Source organism: Phodopus roborovskii, unplaced genomic scaffold, assembly GCF_943737965.1.
Source record: "Phodopus roborovskii unplaced genomic scaffold, PHOROB, whole genome shotgun sequence".
NCBI lineage: Eukaryota > Metazoa > Chordata > Mammalia > Rodentia > Cricetidae > Phodopus > Phodopus roborovskii.
In genome coordinates, this window is record NW_026126408.1 from 11,371,618 (window position 1) to 11,395,159 (window position 23,542).

At 50.9% G+C, this 23,542-nt stretch overlaps 1 protein-coding gene across 1 annotated transcript in view; it reads right to left on the reverse strand.

Moving 5' to 3' along the window:
- Nucleotides 1–7,825: 7,825 nt before the first annotated feature.
- Dnmt3a (DNA methyltransferase 3 alpha) overlaps nt 7,826–23,542 on the reverse strand; it is a 100,296-nt gene continuing 84,579 nt past the window's right edge. Inside the window, exons 7-23 of the mRNA XM_051181724.1 lie at nt 18,828–19,043; nt 18,422–18,580; nt 17,845–17,952; nt 17,472–17,628; nt 17,094–17,243; nt 16,968–17,012; nt 16,561–16,640; nt 16,127–16,239; nt 15,791–15,974; nt 15,486–15,570; nt 14,221–14,366; nt 13,496–13,586; nt 13,161–13,309; nt 12,276–12,361; nt 11,370–11,439; nt 10,138–10,256; nt 7,826–9,412 (exon numbers count right to left, since the gene is read on the reverse strand). Coding sequence (XP_051037681.1) covers nt 9,271–9,412; nt 10,138–10,256; nt 11,370–11,439; nt 12,276–12,361; nt 13,161–13,309; nt 13,496–13,586; nt 14,221–14,366; nt 15,486–15,570; nt 15,791–15,974; nt 16,127–16,239; nt 16,561–16,640; nt 16,968–17,012; nt 17,094–17,243; nt 17,472–17,628; nt 17,845–17,952; nt 18,422–18,580; nt 18,828–19,043 — 2,100 coding nt within the window. The 3' untranslated portion in view covers nt 7,826–9,270. The remainder of the gene's footprint in view (nt 9,413–10,137; nt 10,257–11,369; nt 11,440–12,275; nt 12,362–13,160; nt 13,310–13,495; nt 13,587–14,220; nt 14,367–15,485; nt 15,571–15,790; nt 15,975–16,126; nt 16,240–16,560; nt 16,641–16,967; nt 17,013–17,093; nt 17,244–17,471; nt 17,629–17,844; nt 17,953–18,421; nt 18,581–18,827; nt 19,044–23,542) is intronic.

Consider the following 23,542-nt stretch of genomic DNA (forward strand, 5'->3'; position numbering starts at 1 on the left):
CTGAGACCTGAGGCTGAAAAGGCAGAGGAAAAATGATGGAGGGTAGGAAGGGATGGAACCAGTCAAAGGGGCACAGAGCTGCAGTCTGGAACCTTCTCCCTGGCTGCCTGCCCTGGCTTCTGTGGTGGTGCTTCATGCAGTTCTATGGGTAGTCTAAATCCCTACAATGTTGGCCACTAAGCCAGCCACATATGAAGTCTGCAGGGAAGATAGGAAGCAAGCCCTCCAAATACAGAAGCCTGCCTGCCTTCTTTGGCTGAGGTTCCTTCCTCTGCCAAGGCTGACTGGGCAGCCAGGACTTAGAGGAAGAGAGTGGAACCAGGGCCGAATTCTAGCACTGGGAGAAACAAAAGCTCAATACTAATACCAGGAGATAGTGCCCATTTTTCAGAACACAACACATTTTACACCCTGACAACCTGGGGGAGGTTCTTCATTGTGCCCATTTCACAGATGGGGAAATCTAGCCAGGCTTTGAACTGGTCTGATTTCTTCTGCTTAGTTTCACTGAGATTCCACCCACTCCTGAATCCCTGCTCCTCAAGTCTGGCCCCCACACGGGGCCTGAGCCCATCTACAGAGCAGTGGAGGCAAATGATACTGCGGTGGCGCCTGGGTACTGTTCTGGGCAGCCAACCACTAGAGTTCTCGACACCTGCAGCCTTGACCTTTTGCCAACCACACTGTTACATGGCCTGGGAACAGAGGCACTGTCACCAAGCAGTCACTAAGAGTCTCAGGTCCTGTGACCCTGGGTGGCTGCTAACTGCATCCAACTGCAACCCAGTGTCTGGGTCTCAAGGTGACATTGACTGTTCAGAGTGAAGATTCACACTGGGTGGGCATGCAGAAGTCTGGGCAGGCTGCCTGTGCTGGGGAGAGCGGGGAAATCCATCCAGGGTGACACATGCATGTGTGGGGACAGCCCTCTGAGAACCTGCCACAATAAGTCAAATAATATCATAGTCAAAGGCAAACCATCACATTATGGTGTGTTGTTTTTGTTTTTTTGACTTTTTTTGGGGGGGGGAACCTACCACCCAGCTCCCAAATAAATCACATGTGGAGGCTTATTCTTAGTTATGAATGCCCAGCCTTAGCTTGGCTTGTTTATTGCCAGATTTTCTTAACTTAAATTATCCCATCTACCTTTTGTCTCTGGGCTTTTACCTTTCTCTTCTGTAAATCTTACTTGCACTCTTACTCCGTGGCTGGCTTGCTGACCCATTGTTCCCTTTATTCCTGGTCTGTTTTTGCTATTTATCCTCTCTGCCCGCCAGCCCTGCCTATCCTTGCTCCTGCTATTGGCTGTTCAGCTCTTTATTAGACCATCAGATGTTTTAGACAGGCAAAGAATCACAGCGTCAAAGAGTTAAACAAATGCAGCATTAACAAAAGTCATACACCTTAAATATTCTACAAAGCCTGTCTTTGATGGAATGGTACCCTGAGCAAGTTTCCCTTCTGAACCATCTTGCTGACCCCACATCTGGCTTATTAATGTGGATTCTGAGAATTAAACTTAGGTTGTCAGGCAACCTGCTATCAATAGATATTTTACTAACCAAATGGCAGGCAGCTCCCAACCCTGGTTTGGATGGCACTTATTTAGGAATGGCTTTCAGAACCAAGCAGATCTACATCTGTCTTTCCCACCTCCCCGTCTTTTCCTTTCCTGAGCCTTAGGGCCAGTCTTGGAGACTGAGGCTGTGTTGTCTGTGCCTGGATTCTACCAGGAAAGAGGATTTGTTAGCCCCTACCCAGATTCTCCTTAATGTCCAGCTTCTCAAAAATAATAGTAATCCTGGGCTGGGGAGATGGCTCAGTGTGGAAGCCTGCTTGCTATTTAAGTGTAAGGACCTGATTTTAACCCCAAGAACCAGTGTAAAAAGCCAGGTGTGGCTGCATACCTGTAATCTCAGCACTAGGAATGGGTACACTGGTCACTGGTGGGTAGTGGGTAGATTGTTTATCACACCCAATGTTGTGCTGACTTCCAGTCATGCAATCTGATGTGCACATGTGCAAACACACAAACACACACACACAGTCTTCCCCATCGGGACTAACATGTGTGCCACAGGTTCTGTGTGGTTTGTTGTCTTTGTATAGCTTTGTAGCAGCACACTGGAGAGCCTTCTCAGGAGTGGCTTCCATATGAAGGAAGTGTGAACTCTTCCTTCTGCCTGTATCTGTCACAACAGCATAAGGTCCCTGATCCTGGATGCAGACTCCAGAACACTGAGCGAAGTCATTGTCTTCCTTTCTAGGTTGCTCAGCTCTGGGGATCCTGTGATGCTGTAGAGAACAGGCAGGGTCAGGGTCCTGAATTGCTCACTAAGGGCCCAATTTATTTCTTGCCAGACAGAAATTCAGAGCTGAAGCCCACAGCCTGTCTCTGACCTCTTGGGGCAAATTAGGCACCAACTGAAATGTCCACTGTAACTTTCTCCAACTGGTCTCACTTCTGGGACTCTATTTCAAGGGGGTAAAAAATACAAAAAGGGGGAAGCCAAAACATAAAGATGTTTATTGAAGCTCTATTTATAGCGAAAATAAAATATATATAAACAAACATTCAACAAGAAAATGCCATGCAGCCATTTGAAAGTAAGAGTCCACATCAACATTGAAAAACATCAAGAAAAAAGTAGAGTAAAAGTCAAATATACATTTACAATCTTGTCAAAGGGGAAAAAAAAACAAAAAACAAAACGAGAAAAAGTGCCCATGGGAAAACCTGTTCAGCAGGGCTCTCCCCATTTGCTCAAGTGCCCCAAACAGTATCTCTGCCATTCTAACCTCCCAAAAGCCTGATGGAAAGAACAGTCTGAACAACCCTTAGGAGTCAAGCCTGTGTCAAGCCTGCCTACGGGGTACTCCTGGAGATATTGTAGGACTTGCATTCAGACTGCCCCTCTTGATAGCTAGGACAGGGACACCATGTGCAAATCCACAGACCATAAGACCCTGCCAGGCAGTCTGGAAGTGCCCAGCAATAGGCCTGTTGGCCATTTGTCCTGGCCCTTGGGTCACCTGACAAGTGTTTACAAGTATCTCTTTAAATGACAAGTTCTTCCAGGATTCCCCAAGGCCCAGTTCCAGCTGTCTACCTCCCAAGGCTTCTTCCCTTTGGACCCTGGAGTAGGTAAATCCCCACTGGGTCCTCCTGCCACCTGACCAGGAGGCTGGTCTGTTTCCTGCTCTGGTCTCAAGACATCTGTTGTTTCCATAAGTCAAGCTACCTTTCTAGACACCCTTATCTCAGCCTAACTCATCTTTGAACTCGAGCCAAACTCCCTCTGTCCTTGGGTCCCAGCCCCGAGTTACCACCCACACGGGTGGCATTTTAGAAATCCACTGCTCCCCTGCAATACCTGCACCCACATGGGTACTTCAGTCCCTTGGGGGACTGGGAGCTGTCACATCAGGGGAAAGGAGACGCAGGACAAAAGGACATTTTGATGGGTGCTTTTTTTTTTCTGTTTTTCTTTTTGCACAAAAACAGTCCATTTATTCAAGTGTTCTCCAGCACAAGTACATCAGAAAGGAGCTTTATTATACTCTTCTGGGCACAAAAAAAAAAAAAAGAAAAAAAATGTGATGAAAGCGGAACTGACAGACTTTCTACATCTGCTGTACGTATTGACCTTTTTAATTATTTTATCAACAGCTATGTCACAAGCATCACGTACACAGAGATACAACGGGACACCGGGTGGTACAGCAGGCTGCATAGCCCCCACGCCATTCCTGGCCGTCCCAGAACCAGACTGTGAAATGTACATTATCACTGTCAATAAATAGAGAAGTAACCCTAATAAAAAATACAGCGGTAGAAGGATGTTGGGACTAGGAAAAAACAAACAAATGACAATTTAAAAAATAGGAAAAGAGAGAAAGAGAGAGGAAGAGGAACCAAAAAGAAAGAGGGCCAAGGGAGGAAGATTCTGGAAGGTCCTGCATTTAGCTGCGTGGAATGTGGAGTAAAAGCCACCGGGGTTAAAGCGAAATCGCCCGTAACAGTAAACGTTATTACCAAATCAGCTACGGAGTTTACTTTGCAGTATGAATACATGACTTCCCACAAGAAAGCACCCGCTACTTCGATGCCTCAGCTAAAACACGTAAAATCGCTCACTTAGTTTTCAAGTACAAAGTTAAAATGCCTTTTTAATAATAATATATCAGAGTAAAATAATAGTCTCTTTTAAACTCCACTACAAGAAAACAAAACAAAACATCATTGTCCAGACAGCAGACTTAATTTAACAATATATATTTTTAATAAAATGTGTTTAGCACCTTGTTGAGTCACCTCCTCCCCTCTGCATATTCTAAAGAATTTCAACTTTTGTTGTTGTTTCTACAGAATTCTAGGGCTGGGCAATCAAATTAGTCTGTAAAATGGGACTAGGTGATACTTTAGCCACTGCTCATGTCCTCAGGCTCAGGTGCCGGGCAGGATTTAGGAGGACCACTCTATGGGCCCACAAATACAGCTCATTCCAACAGAGGAGCCAGTTACTGGAGTTTCTGGGGTCCCCTAGAGAAGCTGCCAAGTCCCTAGCAGCTAAGGGCCTTCCGTATTTCTCCCTCTGGGCCTGCTTCTTGGTCTCAATGACAAAATTCCAGTGCCTGGGGCTAGGGACTCATCTCCAAGCAAAGGCCCCTGCCTTTAGCTAGGTCTCGGAAGCCTTATTTCCCAAAGGTCTCAGCTCTCCTACCACAAACATGCACGCGCTCACAATGACCCTCAGCAGCCCTTTCCTCAGGGGTCCCCTGACCCATGCTACTGTTCCTTTGTGTTGACACTGACTGGATAGGGAAGGGTCAAAGGGGACATCCTAACTCAACCTCATCACTCAGCAACAACACCTTTGCCAACATAGTGGGGTGAGAGGCTGCAGGGATTCCTTGCCAAGTGGGACAACTCAGTGCCACCACCTCATCACAAGCATCGAGAGCAGTCAGGTGTCAGACTCAGACCTAAACATGGGCCTGCTCGGAAACTCAGCTGGGCTGATCACGTGACTCTGGCCCACCGCAGGGGATCCTACAACAACAGCTCCTGAAGACACTGTAGAGCTATAAAAACTGCAACCATCTGAACAGAGCTGGGGATTCACTTCTACTCTCTGGACCAACTATCTGTAGTTTTCCTGTACTCACATTCTTTCAAAGTGGCTCAACTCAACTCCCCCAACTCCTAAACCAGACGCTTTACCCTGGACACAGCATATGGTGACCAGATCATAGCATCCCCAGGGCAGAGATGCTGTCAGAGGTTGTCCTGTCTTGCTACCTGTTGCTCCCGAATCCACACTCATTTGCCAAAAGCCACAGGGATCTTTACTAGCAATCTCTACCTGCTGCCACACGCAGCCCTGCTGCCAAAGTGAAGAGGTCCACGAGGCTCTTTAGGGAATTTTTGCTTTCTAACAGGGCACCTGACAGCAGAGAAACAGCCTACTGCAGGCTCCCAGGCTTACTGGGTCCTACGGGAGGAATTAGCACCAGCTTGGGACCCCGCTGGCATGTGTGCCTCCGCAAGAGGCCTTGGTTCTGTGACCCTGGCGCTAGCACCGGCTACCTCCCCTGGGCAAGGGCCACAGATCTTTGGCACGAGGCTTCACATGGCACCTGCAGAAGGGAGGCTGTCACTCAGTCCCTAGCACCTTAATTCCCAGGGAAAACAAGCCTTTTCTTTGGAAAGGGGTTCCTCCCAGGACCTGACTGGAGCCTCAGCTCCACCTACAGTGCGCTCCTAGGTGCACAACACAAACTTCTCACAACCCTACCTCAACTACCATAGCATCCTAGCGGCTCTCCTTTGGAGGTACTCCAGAAACCCCACTTAGGAGAAATGTGGAGGAAGGAAATCACAGTTTTGCCAAGCTGGCACATTCCCAAAGACCTCAAAAAGAGAAATTTGGGGGCGTCAACGGCTAACAGTATGAGCAAGCCCACAGACTGGGCTGGAAGGAAAGCTGGTGAAAGTCACCAGATGCCCCATGAGGAATCCACTCTAGGGAACTTGTCAGGTCAGTACTGGTCAGCCTGGAAGCCTCTACTCAGTTCTTTGGGAATGCCACATCCTTCCTCTTGAGCCGTCGCACTAAGCCCAGGGACTGGGGAGCACCAGCTGAGGTGGTGCTGGGCTACTGGGAAAGGCTAGCTTCTTCACATAAGCAGTGGGCAGAAGTGGAAGGTGAAGGCCCTTGAAGACAGTCCTGATAGTAAGAGCTGGGAAGACCTTGGCATTGGCTAGAGGGGGAGAGAGCACCCTGGACTGCCTAAGGCAGCCCTCCTCCCCCCCCAGTCCTCCTGCACGGTGCTGGTGGACTCCAGGTCAGAATGGAGCCCTGCTGGAGCAAGGGAGGACATCACATTTAACACAGGGACTCCAAGGGGGCAAGCATCCCCATCTTGGAGATGCTCCAGCCCCACAGCCACAGCAGGGAGAACTAGCTGGAATCTTAAAAATCTATCCAGAGAAAATGAGCAGAGGTGGGCAGGACTACACAGCCCAAGAGGTGTAACGAGCCACCAGCTGGGCTTACTCCTGAGCAGTGAGCAAGGGAGCCAAAGCCTTTGTTTGGTTTTATCACTAATTACTGATTTGCTTGACTCCAAAGGTGAGGTTCCCTGTCCCATTTTAATTTTTTTTTTTTCTTTTCCCAATGGAAGCCCAGTGGCCAAGACAGATTTCAATTTGATTTTGGTTGGGAAGAATAGGTAGGGGGAGTTGAAGGCTGACTTGACTGGTGCCTAGAGTTGCAGGTCAGTAACCACAGGCTGCTAACAAAAGAATCTTTGACATCACCAGGGGCAAAAGGGGTAGAACACAGACCTGCTAGAGGAAGCACCTGCTCGGATCAAACCTCCTCTTCCTAACTTCAGCACCTAGCAACTTCGGGATCGAGTCTACATGTCACCAGGGCAACAGAGGCGTAAGAGCGGCATGGCCAACTCCAGCATCCTGATCCTAGGGAGAAGTGTGCCAGAGGCTCCCTGGTGTGCATCCAGACAGAAATAGGTTCCTGTGCATATGTTAGACTGACTGACTGGCATGGGGCTGTCTGAGGGAGGGACCCAGGCTCAACACAGAGCCCACTCCCTCCAACCCCCACTGTGTATACATACTTCTTATACATGACCCTATCTATGTATTTATACAGGGCCTATCATAGGCCCCATCTTTCTAGGGATGCAGTCTTGGGACCATGTGCTTGACAGCACACCTCCCAGCCCCTGCTGGTCCCAGGAGGTGCCGTCCCCCCTCCCATTATAAAATATATATCTCTATATGCCACATATCTACACTCCATCCATCCAGGCAAGCTCTGCCCTATGGGCCCTCACCCTGGGGCCAACAACACCTTCCCTTCCCACCGCCAACACCAGACTGCCTGATCTGGGCAGGAAGTGGGACAAAGTGCTAGCACACGGCCCCAGGTGACACCGACTCAAGGTGAGAGCACAGCTATCAGACCAAACACTAGAAAAGAAACACACGCCAACCCACCCACACACACGAGGAGAGAGGCTGCCCTGGCCTCCCTCCAGCCCTGACACACCGGACTCATGAGGAGGGGAAGAAGAGAGAAGAGTGACTGGCCTGGAGGGGCCTCAGAACTTCCTGGCCGCCTAGCTTGTTGCTGTACTGCCCAGTGGCCCACCTGGCCCGAGGGGTGGGAGCCAGGGCACCAGAGCCACTGAGCCTGAAAAGCACCGGCCACCCCACCCCCTGCACCTTGGTTAGAAACCTAAAGGGAAGGGTGTTGGGTTTTTGTTTTCTCAAAGAAAATTTCAAAACAAACAATTATAACCAGAACCGTAAGAATAATTATAATAAAGGTGTCATCAGCCTTCCAAGTATGAAACTGCAGTCTGTAGAGATGACCAAAAACATCACATTCCAGGACCAGAGCTGCCTTGTGCAGAGGGGATGGGGGAGGGGGCTCATAAAAGAACACACAAAAGGCAACTTAGACAGAAAGCACCAGTACATTTTGTATGTTTTTTTATTTGCTCCAGGTGGGGTTAATGGCAGATCACTTTCCCCCACTCTGGATTCTTTCTGACCCCACGAGGAGCCTTCAATGTGTCTGACAAATTCAAATTCGGGGAAGTTTACTCGTGCCGTCTCACCCAGGCAGTCATTTTAGATTCTATGCAAAGGTAATTATTGCTTGAGTCTGGATAAAGGTCCACACTCAGCTTCCCCAGGTTCCAACTATCTCAGCTCCACCCCCTGCTGGGCAGGGGGGAGGTGGGCATGGGGCAGGGGATACCAAGAGGGAAGCCACCGCCCCTCTCTCCCTCAGATGGAGAGCCCTTGAGCTGCCTCCCTCCCGCAGCCTGGTGGAAACCCTTTGCACAAAAGGCCAGGCGGAAGCTGATGTTTTTACTCATCTCGCTGTTGGAAGCACCATTGTGAAGTCGGGTTGTACAGTAGTTAACAGTACCTTTATATATATATATCTCATAGCTATCATATATATATAAACTGTAAACAAGAGGTAACAGCGGCTTCTAGAAACTGGTTTTCTCCAAGGTTTCCTGTATGGTAGGCACCTGAAATACTGTAGAAAAGCTCGGTCTGGTGTGGTGTTCTCAGCGCCCTGCTGCTAGCTGGGTTCTGTTTTGCATGACCAGGAATGGTGCTGTTGAGACTGCTCAGGGCTGGGAGGGGCTCTACCTCCCAAGGGTCTCTACTCTGTTCCTGTTTGTGCTCCTATCTGATCAGGCTAGAGACAACCAAAGAGATATATAGAAAAAAAAAAAAAAAAAACCAACAAAACCAAACAAAAACCAATATATAAATTTTTGTAGAATTTTCCCTCTCTCCCTTTCCTGTCCAAGGTATTACTACTTTCTGTTGTTACTGATTTTGCTGCTATAACCCTCTTGTTTGTCAGTCACAGCAAGAAACAAAAACCCAAACAGAAAACCCCTCTGAAAAGAGCAGAAAACAAAAGGTTCACCTCCTAGGAAAAGGAGAGGAAGAAGGGGAGGGGCCCATTTTGCTTTTTAAATAGGACTGAAGATTAACATTGAAAACTCAGGAGATGATGTCCAACCCTTTTGCAAGGCCACGCCCTCCGGCATTTCCTCCTCTGGTTTGTTTTAAATTCCTTTTCTCTTCTGGGTGCTGATACTTCTCTCCGTCCTCTCGTTCTTGGTGTTTTACTGTGTTTTTTTTTTGTTTGTTTGTTTGTTTGTTTAACTTTGTTATCCTCACTACTTCAGTCTGCCCCATATCCCTTACACACAAGCAAAATATTCCTTCAGTGGAGCGAAGAGGTGGCGGATGACTGGCACGCTCCATGACCGGCCCAGCAGTCTCTGCCTCGCCAAGCGGCTCATGTTGGAGACATCTGTGTAGTGGACAGGGAAGCCGAACACCCTGTGGGAGGAAGGCAGAGAGTGTTGAGTGAGTGTGGGTGCCCAGGGTAGAAGATGTGTTAGCTCACTCTGCATCCCGGTCCTCTCTCTTCTTTATGGCCCAGTTCAGCCACGTGTCAGGCACTCTGGATTTAAAGACAGGTAATGTAATCCTGGCCGTGAAGTTCACATTCACCAGAAACAAACAAAAACCTGTATCTCTGAAAAGCCACTTGGACATGCTCTACAGATCCCCTGCAAATGAGAGGTGAGGGCTACCCACAGCCTGAGTCTGAATACACTCAAAATGCCCCTTCTGTGAAGAGAGGGGCTCCCAGAGTGGGACTGTGGCGTGAAGAATTCCAGGAATCAATCCCGTTTCTCAGGGTGTCTGTGTGAACGGCCTTTCTGTCAGGCTAAATCCAACTCAAGACCCCAGGAGGAGGCCACCAGCAGTGAGCCATCTGGTGTGGTCCACAGGCATCTGCACTGGCTTGCAAAACATACAAAATACCCACAAAGCAAGTCCAGAAGGCCATGGACTTTTACCAGGTTTCATTGGGCTCTTTGGGTGATTCCAAGATCCCTGCCATAGACTGTGCGGGTCCTCCCCAAGAACCTGGCATTCTGGGAAATATTTGCTAAAATTTACTTACAAGGAATTGGGAGAAATGAGAATGTGGTGGTCAAGGTAGTCTTCCTTCAACCCAGCCCTGGCCAGTCACAAGCACCTCAACAAAGCTATACCTTTCCATCTCAGTGCACCAGAGGATGTCCTCCTTCTCGTTCATGAAGACAGGGAAATGCTGGTCTTTGCCCTGCTTTATGGAGTTCGACCTGGTGGTGATGGTCCTCACTTTGCTGAACTAGAAGATGAAGAGAAAGAGGAATAAGCAGGCATCACTTGCTGATGACTGGCTGGCTGGTCCAGTTCATTCAGGTCACTAAGTATAAGCCTCCTTCTTGGTCCCCATTTCCCTTCCCACTCTGAGGTCACAGGGGCATTCCTGGTTTAATTGGGCTCATTAGGTTAGAGAGGCAGCAGCTGTGGCTAACTTGATCCTCAAGACTTCCAAGCACTGACTTTCTCAGGGGTGAACAACTTGCAGGCAGAAGCTGTCAATGACTCAGCAGCCCAAAGGCACACTGTGGGGATCTGCAGTCCAGAATGCTACATTATATGGGAGAGCTACTCTTTGCGCATATAGGGAGACTTCTCCAGAGAGAAACGACATTAGAAGAGGCTGCTCTCCCTGCTGCAGGCTTTCAGGTCCGAGCAAAACACCAATGAGACAGAAACTGTTCTTTCCCTTTTAAGCAAAGAACAATTTTACTAGAGCTTAAAAGAAAAACTCCAGAAATGACAAGCTGTAAATTTCAGCAGGTGCCTGGATGGGGGGAAATGGAGAAGAGAAGGGAAAATGCAAGCGTGTGGATTAGAAACATGGCAGGCAAACAACCACGGGTCGAGGAGGGAAGGAAACCCAAAGAAAAGCATACTTAAGCTCCTAGTTAGCATTTAACAAAAGAGGGGAGAAAATAGAAAAGTTGCCACTTTTCTGTGTCAGAAAGGGGTAGACCCAGCCAAACCACATAACACATAATCTAGGTAGTAGGGAGGCACCCAACTTAAAAAGCTACAAGGCTCTGAGATTAAGAGCACCAGCACTGGCTAGGTTGCCAGAGGACCTAGGTCCAATTCTCAGGACCTACACGGAGGCTCACACCTGTAACTCCAGTCCCAGGGGATTTCATATCTTTTTTCTGGCCTTTGCAAGCATACATGTGGTGCAGAGAACATGCAGGCAAAATGTCCATATACATATACTAACTTGGCCCATTCCCTGGTCAAGAGGCTACTGAGCCCACACCATCCCAAGAGACAAGCAGTGCACAGCTCTGCCATGCACCACCTTAGCCTGCCATCGACCACTCCCTCACCCCCCCACACACCCGTTGTCCTGGGTGCTGAGGCTGACCTTGGCTATTCTGCCATGTTCCAAACACTCTTGCAGCTCCAGCTTATCGTTCACAGTGGATGCCAATGGCCTAGGAAGCAAGAGGTAACTGTGGCAGCAGAAAGCAAGGAAAGCCCGGTCTGGGTACCAACCCACAGGGCTCCAGGAAGGTCTAAAGCCCTCTACCCCAGAGACATATAGCATAACCCTCTGTAGACATGCCTACCCACAAGCCAACAAACAAGCCTTAATCCTTACACACCAGGCATCTAATGCCTACCTAGGGGAAACAGCATTTAAAAAATTCATTATACTGAGCTTAGAGTGTCCTGCCACAAGTAACCTGTATCTTGATTTGTGGTCATTTATTGAATAGGTGGGTATTACGGTGGCTGGAGCTGATTGGAACATAAACCCTAAAGGTACACTTAACAACTCAAGTCTCTCCAGGAAAGCCCAGCACCAGGGAGATGGAGGTACAAAAGAGTTAGACATTCAAGGCCAGCTTGAGCTATGTAGGACAAAAGTTTTGCTCTAAAATGTAAAATTCTGTGTCAATGTGTTGTATCTCAGGGGCAGCCCAGGGAAGTGAAGACCTTCCATAGGTTAAGAGTTAGCTGGGGGCATTAACACATCATCCCAACACTCAAGATGGGGAAGGCAAAAGCATTCCCAAGTCTGAGGTCTGACTGACCACACAGTGAGACCCTGTCCCAGACACCAGGAGTGGGGTTGTAGCTCAGTGTTAAAGCACTTGTCTGCTGTGTACAAAAAAGACTAGGTTTAATCTGCAATATCCACTTTCTCAATAAAGTATTTACACACACACAGAGCAAGCAGCCTAGGCTGAGTCAGTGGCCCCCCTCCTTGGGCTTCCTGCCTGCAACCACTCCACCCATATCCGCCATGCCAGGAGTGCTCACCAACCTGTTCATGCCAGGGAGGTTACCCCAGAAGTAACGGGCCCTGTGTGCAGCAGACACTTCTTTGGCGTCAATCATCACTGGGTTGGACTGTAAAACAGGAGGCGGTATCAAGATGAGCAAAGAAGGAACAGTAATCAAATACTTCTAGGCAATTGGGCTGGCCAAAAACCTTACAGCTACAGAGATAATTTTTAGGAAGCCATACACTGGGCTAACCTGAAGGCCCAACAAAAAGCCAGAAGTAAACCTAAATATGCCCCACATGTATTTGCTAGAGCATTTCTAGATAAACCAGCACAATCCAACTGAACTTTCTGTAATGACAGGAATAATTACTCCAAAAGCCACTGTACACTATGTGTCTCATTCTTGCTAGAACAGCCACAAGGGTGGTGGCTACATCAAACCACACAGGGGCTCAGGAGAGCAAGCTCTGATATGCCCATGTATCTACTACACCCAAGGTTTTCCTGAGCTAGAGAGAACACGGCCACAGGCTGACAGCTGCCTTGGGCAGCAGCAATTCCCTGTGTGTGTATGGCTTGTACTTGGCTCAGTGCTAAACTGGGGTTCACATCACAGCAAATGAAAGCAGAGATAAACTTTGATTTCCTCTCAGGTGTCATCCAGCACCCATGAGTGCCTGTGAGGAAGCACAGGCCACTCTGGTCACAGAAAACCGGAGGCCTACCACCATGCCACCCCTTGAAGTAAGAAAGAGCACTCCCTCTCCCCGGAGTCTTCCTCAAGCTGCCCCTTGCAAACAGAAGTCCCCAGTCCCCAGCTCCAATCCCCCAGCTCCACAATGCAGACAGGACAGGGATAAAGCAGCACTCCAAGGTAGAAGCCATTAGTGAGCTAGTCAAACCAAGGTTGCTGGCTATACCTCAAGAAATCGTGAGATGTCCCTCTTGTCACTAACGCCCATGGCCACCACATTCTCAAAGAGCCAGAAGAATGGGCGGTCATCTCCCTCCTTGGGCCGCGCATCATGCAGGAGGCGGTAGAACTCAAAGAAGAGCCGGCCAGTGCCCTCTGAGGGTTTGGAAGAGAGAACCATCAGCTGGGGCTGTCTGTATCAGACAGGGATGAGGCCTGGGCATGGGGAGGGTGAGGGGAAAGGGTCCCTGGAGGAGCTGCCAAGGCAGAGATGTCCAAAGAGGACACCTAAGACCTGCCTGAAGAGCCAGTTCTGAAAGCAGGGGCGAAGCGAGCACCTACCGTAAAGTCCCTTTCGGGCAGGGTTGACGATGGAGAGGTCATTGCATGGACTGCCCCCAATCACCAGATCGAATGGGCCCCACTCCTGGATCTGGGAGGACAAAGGTATGTGATGGGCCTGCTGTTGCAAAGATCTGAGTCTAACAGTCACTGAGGCAAACAGACCCAGCAAGGAGCCCAGGAGGTGCCAAGCACAAAACAAAACAAACACACACACACACACACACACACACACACACACACACACACACACACACACACACAGAGTTTTGCCCAAGGTGGGGAGGAATGGCCCCTTGGGATTGTAGAGATAAATCTAAACAAGGGTAACTAGGCTCTAAGGAAGACTGCCAGCACTCACTGGGCCCCCTGAAATGGAGACTGACAAACACCCAGATTGCAGACACCTCCCTCTTTCCAGTCCAGAACACATTACCACAAGGAGCCCTGAAATCACCAGGGGACAACTGACCCAAACAGCAAACACTCCATTTTACACAGGGCTGGGGACTGGACCAGGGCTTCAAGCCCTCTGGACAAGAGTTCTGTCGTTCTACCTTTGGCTCCCAAATTCCCATTTCCAGTCTGTTCATCACCCTCACAAGCCACAGAAGTAAAATGGAAAACAAGAGAGGCAGGAGGAGAGGGTGAGAGGGAAACACAGGCAGAAGGGCAACACCCCCAGCTGAGGCACTGAGGTAAAACAGACAACCCTGCGAACATACATGCTTCTGTGTGACGCTGCGGACGTCCCCGACGTACATGATCTTTCCCTGGTGCCGCACCATGCCCACCGTGATGGAATCCTCACACACCTCTGAGGCAATGTAGCGGTCCACTTGGATGCCCAGGTCCTTCAGCACCAGGAGGCCTGTGACAGCCAGCAGAGCGCAAGTACTGTTATTAAGCCTTCAGCTTAATAACCTGGTCTGAAGACTCATCTTGCCAACTGCACACAGGATGTCACGTGTAGGCCTGAGTCTCACCTTGCCCACATGAAGCTCCCTGGTATCTTTTCCCAAACAAAGCAAAACGGCAGACAAGTAATATGGCTGTGATTCAGTTCTGCCTATGTGGAAGGTGGCCAAAGCCAGGAGAGACTAACCAAAACAGCAGGTGGCTTCAGGTCCAGAGAGAATGGCCACTTCTCTGTGGCCTTCTCATGCAGGTTTCATGCCCACACTGTGGCCTGACTACTACCTATTACTTCCTGTTGAAATTCTATGCTGTCACATGACACAGTGGAATAGCACCCGCTCTAAGAAGGGACCACCACTGGCCCAGCTCCCCAGCAGGCCCCTGGAACCACCTCTGTGGCCAGGCATCAAGCACTTCATACTCCTCAACCTCAGTCTGTTTTTCCAATCTTGGATTGCAAATGTCAGGGTCCCTTCAATGCTTTCTCTCTTAATTAGCTATGGTGTCTTCTTTACCAGCCTCACTCCCCCCCCCTTCTCGCCCCCAGTGCTGCCTACTGACGCAGGAAAGCAACAACACCCAGGGAGGGGACACAAAAAATGAGGGACACCACTTCTACTGCTCCCAATAGCTCTCCCCTGGGAGTTTCTATAATCTTAGGCGTAACATGATTGATGGCTTAATTTTTTTCAGACAGGGCCTCACTATATAGCCTCAACTGGCTAGAACTCACTATGTGGACCAAGCTGGCTTCAACTCAGAGATCTACTTGCCTTTGCCTTCTGAATACTGACATTAAAGATGTGCACCATAAGATCAGTTCTAACAATCAATAATCATTCTAGTATTGGTTTATTTGTGAGACATAACCCAGGGCGGCCTTGAACTAGCTATGTAGCCTACATCCTCTGATGAATAAAACCCTGACCTTCGTGCTTCTGCCCAAGTACTAGGATGGTGTGTGCCCTGTCAGGCCTAGTTCTTAAGCCATTCAGTTTTATCAGCTATACAAACATACTACTCCACTCTCCAAAGAAAAGCAAGCCAGTCCCTTAGAACCCATGCCACTGACCTGTAGCAATTCCATCAAAGAGAGACAGCACCCGGATAGGCTTTCTCTTCTCAGCTGGAACAGGTGGGTAAACCTTCGGGGGGTCCTAAGTAGTGAACACCATTGGTTAGGTCCAGGCCTGGGACTTCCCAAGCTCCCCATCCCATTTTAGCCCCCCCAGCTGGGAACTATAGCATAGGCCTTTTAGATCCAGACAACTTCACACCCTTTCTGTAGACCGCCGAGGCCCCACAGCCCACTGCAGTGCTCTCATGGAGGACCAGCCTCAGAAAGGTGTGAGACCACAGCGGGGACCCGGCACTCACAAACTCCTGGTCATGGTTATTGGCAAAGAACATCTGGAGCCTGGACGGCCAGTCTTCCCGTCTCCGCAGCAGCCCATAGGTGCCCTTGTGCCCGCACATGTAGCAGTTCCAGGGGTCTTCCTTAATGGCAGCCTGAGCAGCTCCTGGCCCCACCAAGAGATCCACACACTCAACACAAAAGCACCTGGAAGAGAGCCCAGTGAAGAGGGCAGAGTCTCAGAGCCAGCCTAAAGTACTGCAGCGGGCAGCAGTGCTGGCTGGGACACAGATGGACGGCAGGGGGCAGGCGCTGAGGACCCAGAATGGAGCTCCATGGGTAGGGACCAGGGCCCTCACCTGCAGCAGTTATTGTTCCCACACATGAGCACTTCACGGCCCCCACAGCAGATGGTGCAGTAGGACTGGTACCCATCATCGTCATACTGGTATGCACACTCCAAGAAGCAGTTCTAGGGAGAACATGAACGGTCAGAATGTGTGTGGGGGAGAACAGAGCCAAGTGTAGACAGGCCCTGAACCTGATGGCAAGGTGGAGAAGGGAACTGCCCACCAACAGCTCCGTCCTGTAGCCTTCTACACGGGTTCAGTCAGCCTGCCTCTCTGCCTCCCACCCTCACCCATCACAATCATGCCCACATAGGGCCAAGACTCATGATGTAAAGCAGAATGAGCCTCAATCTTTGGATCCTGAGTGCACACAATCCAGTCAATTGTTGGTTCCCAATGGCAAGTAACAGCGAAGAGATCACCTCTGTAGGTGACATCCCTACCTTACAGTTCTGGCACATTCCACCGATGAAGAGTGGGTGTTCCAGAGTGACATTGAGGCTTCCACATGAGATACAAATGTCTGTAAGAAACAGGATGCCATGAGCACCCTGGAATTCCTGTCCACCACGGACTCGAGCCCAGCAAATACAACAGCCACAAAGAATGGAAATGGCAAGGTTAACGTCAGTCAAGTTCAATCAAGGCCACAAGGACCACCCTTTCCTGAGTCCACTGGGACTCAGAAACCCTAAAGGAATAGGAGCATCATACGGAAGGAGGCAGTGGGGTATGACGATAGACCTCTGAGCCCACATTACTTCAACATTCCCAAGAACCCATGCCAATGCTATTCCACAAGCACAGCTATATGAGGAGCAAACCCATCCAGCTCCCCAGCAACACTCACCTTCGATGTTCCGGCACTTCTGACGCACCTCATACACCAGCCTCTCTGCAGAGGGTGAGAGCCCGAGTTAGGAGGCTGTGCAGCCCCTCAGGGCTCCCAGTTCCCTCTCCAGAGTCTGGCTCCTACCTCTTGTGCGCTCATCAATGATCTCCTTGACCTTAGGCTTCTCTGTTGTGCTCTTTCTGGGTTTCTTGGCTGGTGGGGGTGGGGCATACGCAGCTGCCTCGGGCTCAACCCACATGTCGGTGTAAACTTCCTTGTATGGATTCTTCTCCTCTGCACCAAGACACAGGTGACCACAACGGTCACAGGCTGATCCTAGCCCAGTACCCACAGTGGGGTACCACACTGCCCCAGCTGCTTCCCAAATCCTGGTTCTGGGGTTCTGGTGAGCCAATGGATGACTGACAGAAGCCTGGAATGCCATTTCTATCTACCCCACTGTGGGGCCTCTGCAGCTCCCCAAGGGTGGCCTTCCCAGTGTAGACCCATTAGCACATTTACCTTCTGGTGGCTCTAGGCCCTTAGGACCAGAGGGCTGGAAGCCCCCCAGGGCCCATTCAATCATCTGCTTGTTCTGCACCTCCACAGCCTTGCCAGTGTCACTTTCATCACTGTCATGGCAAGCTGGAAACAGCTTCCCAGCACGGCTGCTGGCCACCTAGAAGGGAACAAAAGGAGGGACAGGTTAGATGATAGGTGATCCCCAACTCAAGGCAGCAAAAGTAGACGAGCAGGGGGTAGAACTGACAGGAGGGAGAGTAAAAGTCACCGCCCAAGGGCCTCAGTCCTGGCCAACCAGGCTCCAGCTTCCAGGGACCCTGGCACCCCCCCCCACCCCCGCGTAACTCCCTGGAGCTGCTGGGGACATGCTTACCTGGAGGACTTCATAGATAGCTTTGCGATACATGGGCTGCTTATTGTAGGTGGCCTGGTGGAATGCACTGCAGAAGGAGCTCAGTGGCATGAGCTTCTCGACGCACACCTGGGGACCAAGCCACTTTCAGTTTGTTCCTTCCATGAGACATGGTCTTATTACTCTACATGTGCATGACCTGGCACTCTCTGTGTAACTCAGGTTGGTCTTGAACTTGTGATCCTCCAGCTTCAGTAGGATTACCATACCTAATTGTTCCCTAAACAGTTAAGCCATGTACCTTGTAACTGTTAAGCATGAGGAGTTACTGGGTCCTTGAGGGACCAGAGGCATTGACAAAAATGACAATTAGTAATGGAGGAGTCTGGATCAAGAGTGGGAAAATATCTGAAGGGTTCCTGGCAGCTGATAGGGCAGCAGCCTTTCTGTCCAGTTTAATAATCACTGACTCCAAATAGGAGGGAAAACAGTATATTTTCAATGCCCTTATTGCAGGCTGCCCCCAGTAGAATCTAGACCCCAAGACCAGGCCCCCTTCTTCTTCCCCACTACCTCCTGATCACCAAGCCCAACTCACCACTGAGAACTTGCCATCTCCAAACCACATGACCCAGCGAGTGCCTTCAGCTGCTCGGCTCCGGCCTGTCATCCACCAAGACACAATTCGGCCTGGCCACCAGGAGAAGCCCCGAAGTTTCCCCCACACCAGCTCTCCAATGCCAAAACCCCGGCCATCCTGGAGTCCCAAGGAACCAAAGTCATTTAAACAGCAGTCACAAGTTTAAGTCACCCTGAACCTCCAGGAGTACAACCCAAGTCTTGGGGTTGAGCGAAAGAGAAAGCCCCATGGGTAAGCAGGGGACAAGGCTCTACAAGCAGTCAGGAGGCTGCAGAAACCGTCATGAGGAAAGAGGGAGGGATTGGCTGGCAGCGGCAGACCCCAGGAGAGTTAGTCAAGGCTACTGGAAAAGCAACCTGCTCACCTCATACTCAGGCTCATCATCAGCTGCTTTGGTGGCATTCTTGTCTCCAGCATCAGCCCCCACTGGCTCAGGCGTGGTGGCCACAGTAGGGGATGCGGGGTCAGTGGGCTGCTGCACAGCAGGAGGGCTGGCCTCTTCTACTTTCTGAGGTTCTCCAGAGGCCTGGTTTTCTTCAACAGCATTCATTACTGCAATCACCTTGGCTTTCTTCTCAGCCTGGGGAAATGGGAATAGGAGAGCAAGGTCACTTGACATTCAGAGACTCTTCAAAGCTCTTCCCTCATCAGCCCAAGCAGCTCACCATGGAGAGAAGACCAGCCAAGGCTAGAAGACCTACTCAACTCTCCTCCCTGCCTCCAGGAAAACTCCCTCTTCACCATACATCTACACCCCTGGCCTTTTTTGACACAGGATCTCACATGGCCCAAGCTGGCCTCAAATGTGCTTGTAGCTGAGGATGCTGAACTCTTGATCCTCCTGTCTCTACCTCTTAAGTTCTAGGGTTATAGGCTTATACCACAGTGCCTGGCATTTCAAATATTAATTGTGCATCACTGTTCAGGCAAGGGGCTTGGCTCCAGCTCCTCCCAACTGAGAACATGAGCTTTCCATTTTCCTCTCACATTGAATTCCTTCCCACCTAGTTTCCAGACCACAACTGGGTGATGCCTCTATTAAAGAGTACAACCACAGTATCTGCTCCTACAGTGTAACAGAAAGCTCTGTAAATGCCTGGCCCCACACAGATGCCACTGAATATCATTCATTACACAACCATATGCTGTTACAGGTGCACCTTTGCGACCATCAATAAAATTGATGCTCATTCTGTTATCTGCTGAGCACACTGACCAATCAGGAGCCATCTCTGCTATGTGGCCAACAAACTACCCACTCTCACTTAGTCCCCCACTGAACACCCTCTATCACACTTCTGACACCAAGGACCTTGAGCTCAATTCCTTCTCAAACCTGCTCAAAGTCAGTCACGATGGTATATAACTTTAATTACAGCACTTGGGAGGCAGAGGCAGGTGATCCTTATAGCCAGCCCGGTCTACACAGTAAGCTCCAAGACGGCCAGTTACACATAGTAGATAGACCTTGTCTCAAAAACCAACAAACAAAAACAAAACAAGTCAGTGCTCAAAGATTCCTGTGAAGTGCAGGCTTGACACCAAGTTCTAGGAACCATCCCGCTCACCCCATCAGTAAACCTAGAGCAAAATTCAAGGCTCTGCACCTACTTTCACCAACTGGGAACAGAGAAGGGGGAGGGACCATGGACTTTCCTCTGTTGGTTGTAGTTTTGTTGAGACAGGGTTCCTCTGTGTAGCCCCTGCTCTTCCAAAATTCACTGTGTAAACCAGGATGGCCTCACACAGACATCCACCTGCTCCTGCTTCCCAATGCTGGGATCAAAGGTGTGGGATAGCACATCCTGCCCAAGCCTTTTTTTAATCTGTGCTGAGAACTGAACCCAGAGCCTGTGCACACCTACACACGTGTTCTAACAACACCCCCCCCACACACACACACACCTTATTTTCTGCACATAGCTTTCCCCAAGAACCTGGAGCTATGACAGCCAACCCACTCTTAAGATTAAAAGAGAGAAGGGGAGGGGACTAGCTAAGCAGGTGAAGGCTTCCTGACTTGAACTGAACTTGGGACTCAGGACCCACTTAGTAGAAGAACCAGCTCCAGCAGGCTGTCCCTCTCATCTCCACATTCATGCCATGGGGGTGGGAGGAAGCACACTCATAGAAGTAAATGTAGTCTTTTAAATGATCAGAGAACTCTTGGAGCCAGGTATAGCAGGCACACCTATAATCTGATCACAAGCAGCACTGCTCATCGGGAGGCCTGCCTGGGCTACATTGAAATCTCTCAAAAAAAAAAAAAAAGTTTCTAGCTTAAGAGCTACTGAGACTGCCTATGTGCCTGCTGTCGGCATGGCAACTCAGCAGCTAAATGGCTCAGTCTTGTGAGTTGTTCCAACCTATACATTCAAACTTCAAGGTTTCTGGATACCTTTCTTGACCTGATTAAGAGCCCGAAACACTCAAGTATCTAAGATCCCAATGATGCTCCCAAGACCTGTCAATGCACCACACGTGCTTAGCTGCTCATAGGGTCACCTTTTAAGTGAGTGACCTTATTCCAGCCTTCCTGTTTTTGCCTCAGGCCAGCAACCCAACCCCTTTTCTTTCCTTGATCCCTGAAACACTGAGGGTGGTGATTTTGAGTGCTTGCTCTCCGTTCAAGAAATCCCAATGATAGCCCAAGGCCGGGAGTAAAGAATGCAAGGCAATCGCTCAACTTTCCCCAGCCTCACTCTCACCTGACCAGGGCTGCTTTCCCTTCCTTCCTCCCTTCAATTAGCTATCATCACGCCCCCCAAAGAGGTGCACCAGGGCCGGCTCTGGGGTGAGGCTCCTGTCTCTTAAAAGCCAACCTCCTCTTATGGACTTACTGCCTGCAAAAGTTACACACACAGACCCACACGCCCATGCCCAGATGTTGCCTCTCTTGTCCCTGCATGCATTCCAGAACTTGACAGATCCAGCCTTTGGGTGTAAACCTCCAATGACCCAAAGGCCCGATATGCAGACCCGCTGAGGCGCCTCAGCCAGCATGAGGAACTCAGCCTGCAGAAGGAAAGGCCTGCCACCATTTCCATAGTAAGGAGTAGCTGGTAGGCGAAGGCTCCCCCGCCTCAGGCTGCCAGGTCTCTAAGGGAGCTGTGCCTGCCACCACCCTCATTATTCCCCCACAGCTCCTTTGTCTTTCTCCTCACCCCCTTCACCACAGTTCGTGAAAATTCTTCTCCCACAACTTCCCCTACCTAGTCATATGCCACTGCTGATAGCTGCACAGCACCCCCAGTCCACCAGCGCGGAACATGTGCCCAGCACAGTTTGGTCTGGCAAAGGAGGAAGGGGGCCCTCCAACAGGACCAGCACAGCAGAGGGGTTAGCAGCAGGAGGCCAGGGGAAAGGGGAAGAGGGGGCAGTGCGGCCGGTGGGGGAGGGGCTCATTAGAATAGTGAGCCTGGCAGCAGAACCACCCTCCTTCCCACGTTCACTACCCCTGCTCCCCAAGCAGACAATAGGAAAGGGAAGGGTTAACTAGGGGCTCTAGCATTTGGTCTCCCAAAGCCCCGAGTCTAAGCAGTGTCCAAGAGGGACGCCGCACCATCCCCCAATACCCATGGTTCAAAAAGCTACTTGGCCTAGAGTTCCTTCGGGCCAGGAAAGCCGCTGGTAACTACTGCCTACAGCTTCTCTGTCCAGTCCCACCTCCTCAAGGCAGCTGTATCGGCTCCACCTCCCTCTGCGACTCCAATTCCAAAGGTCAGAGGTCTAAGTGCCTCCTTCCCCAAGCCCACGCGGCTTTGGGCTATCCCAGTGACATAAGACACCAGGCTGCCCTTCTCGACCCTGAGGGTTGCACTACTCCCTACCATCAGCCACCACTTTCTGGATGCCGGCCTAGTGATACAGGAATATTGGGATGTATCGCGGGAGAAAACTCCCTCTCCAGAGTTGGAAGGGCCTTGAGGCCAACATGGTACCCCAAGAAGGCGCACACGTCATCCAGAACTGCCAGGCACCCATCTGCCAACAGCTAGGCTGCTTCCAACCCAACTCTTCACAGCCTTTAGCAGGGCCGTCTGCTCCCAGCCTGCAGCAATCACTGCCGGGGGCTGATCTTCCAGTCCCTTGAATGTGCCGGGTGACACATGAGACCAGAGAAGAGTGGGGCCTTGAAGCTCCTAAACACACAAGTGAGTGGGACGACCTAAGTGAGTACCCCCGGGGCCCAGGTGGGCCAGGCAGGCTGACTTGACTCTTCGCAACACTGAGGGCTGCGGGGACCCTCCCACCGGTCCTGCCACCTCCCCGCCCCCGGTATCCCCAGGGCTCCGTCCAGGAACCTACCCATAAGGCCAGGTGCAGCCCCTCTGCGGTCCGGCTCAGGTGTGAGCCGCGGCCCGAAGCTCGGTAAATAGCTGCCCGTCTGGGGGGAGGGGCAGGGGGCGCTGGGGCTGGGGGCGGAGGGGGCCAGAGGGAGGGGGAGGGGGCGCTGGGGGGGAGGGAGGGAACATTTTCTTTGTCTAGAACTCCAGGTCACGTGGGCCCCGCTGGAGTTCCTGGTTGGCTACGCGCGGGCCGGGGGAGGGGGCCGGCCTCCTACGCTGGCGCCGGGCCAGCCCCTCAGCCCGGCCCGAGGGGCGCAGGGGGCCTGGGGGCGAGCCTGGCCAGCCCGTTCCCAGGGCCCCGCCCCGCCTGCCAGCTCCTGCGAGCAGTCTGCCCTGCCCCCTCCTTCCCCCCAACTCTGCGGATGGGGGGCCTGGGGGAGGAGGGCTGTGTGCGGGCCGCGGGGGACCCAGAGCGGCCTCGGTGGGACAGGAGCACCGTCCTCAGCCTGAAAGCGCCAGGAGAAAGTTATGGAAAGTGAGTTTCACAGAAGTATGAGCAATGGGGAAAAAGAGAGCGCGCGTGCGCGAGCGAGTTTACAGATTAGACTTGAGGCCTGGAGTTTAAGGAAACGAAGTTTAGGGAAAGGATGTAAACACGCGTGTCAGAAGGTATCGCACGCAGGTTAGGACACCCCAGATCTGTTGTGTGGGGCACAACCCCCCTACCCTCTCCGTTCACACTACAGAGGTGAATGGAGGTCCGTGCTGTAAAAGTGGAGCAGACAAGTCA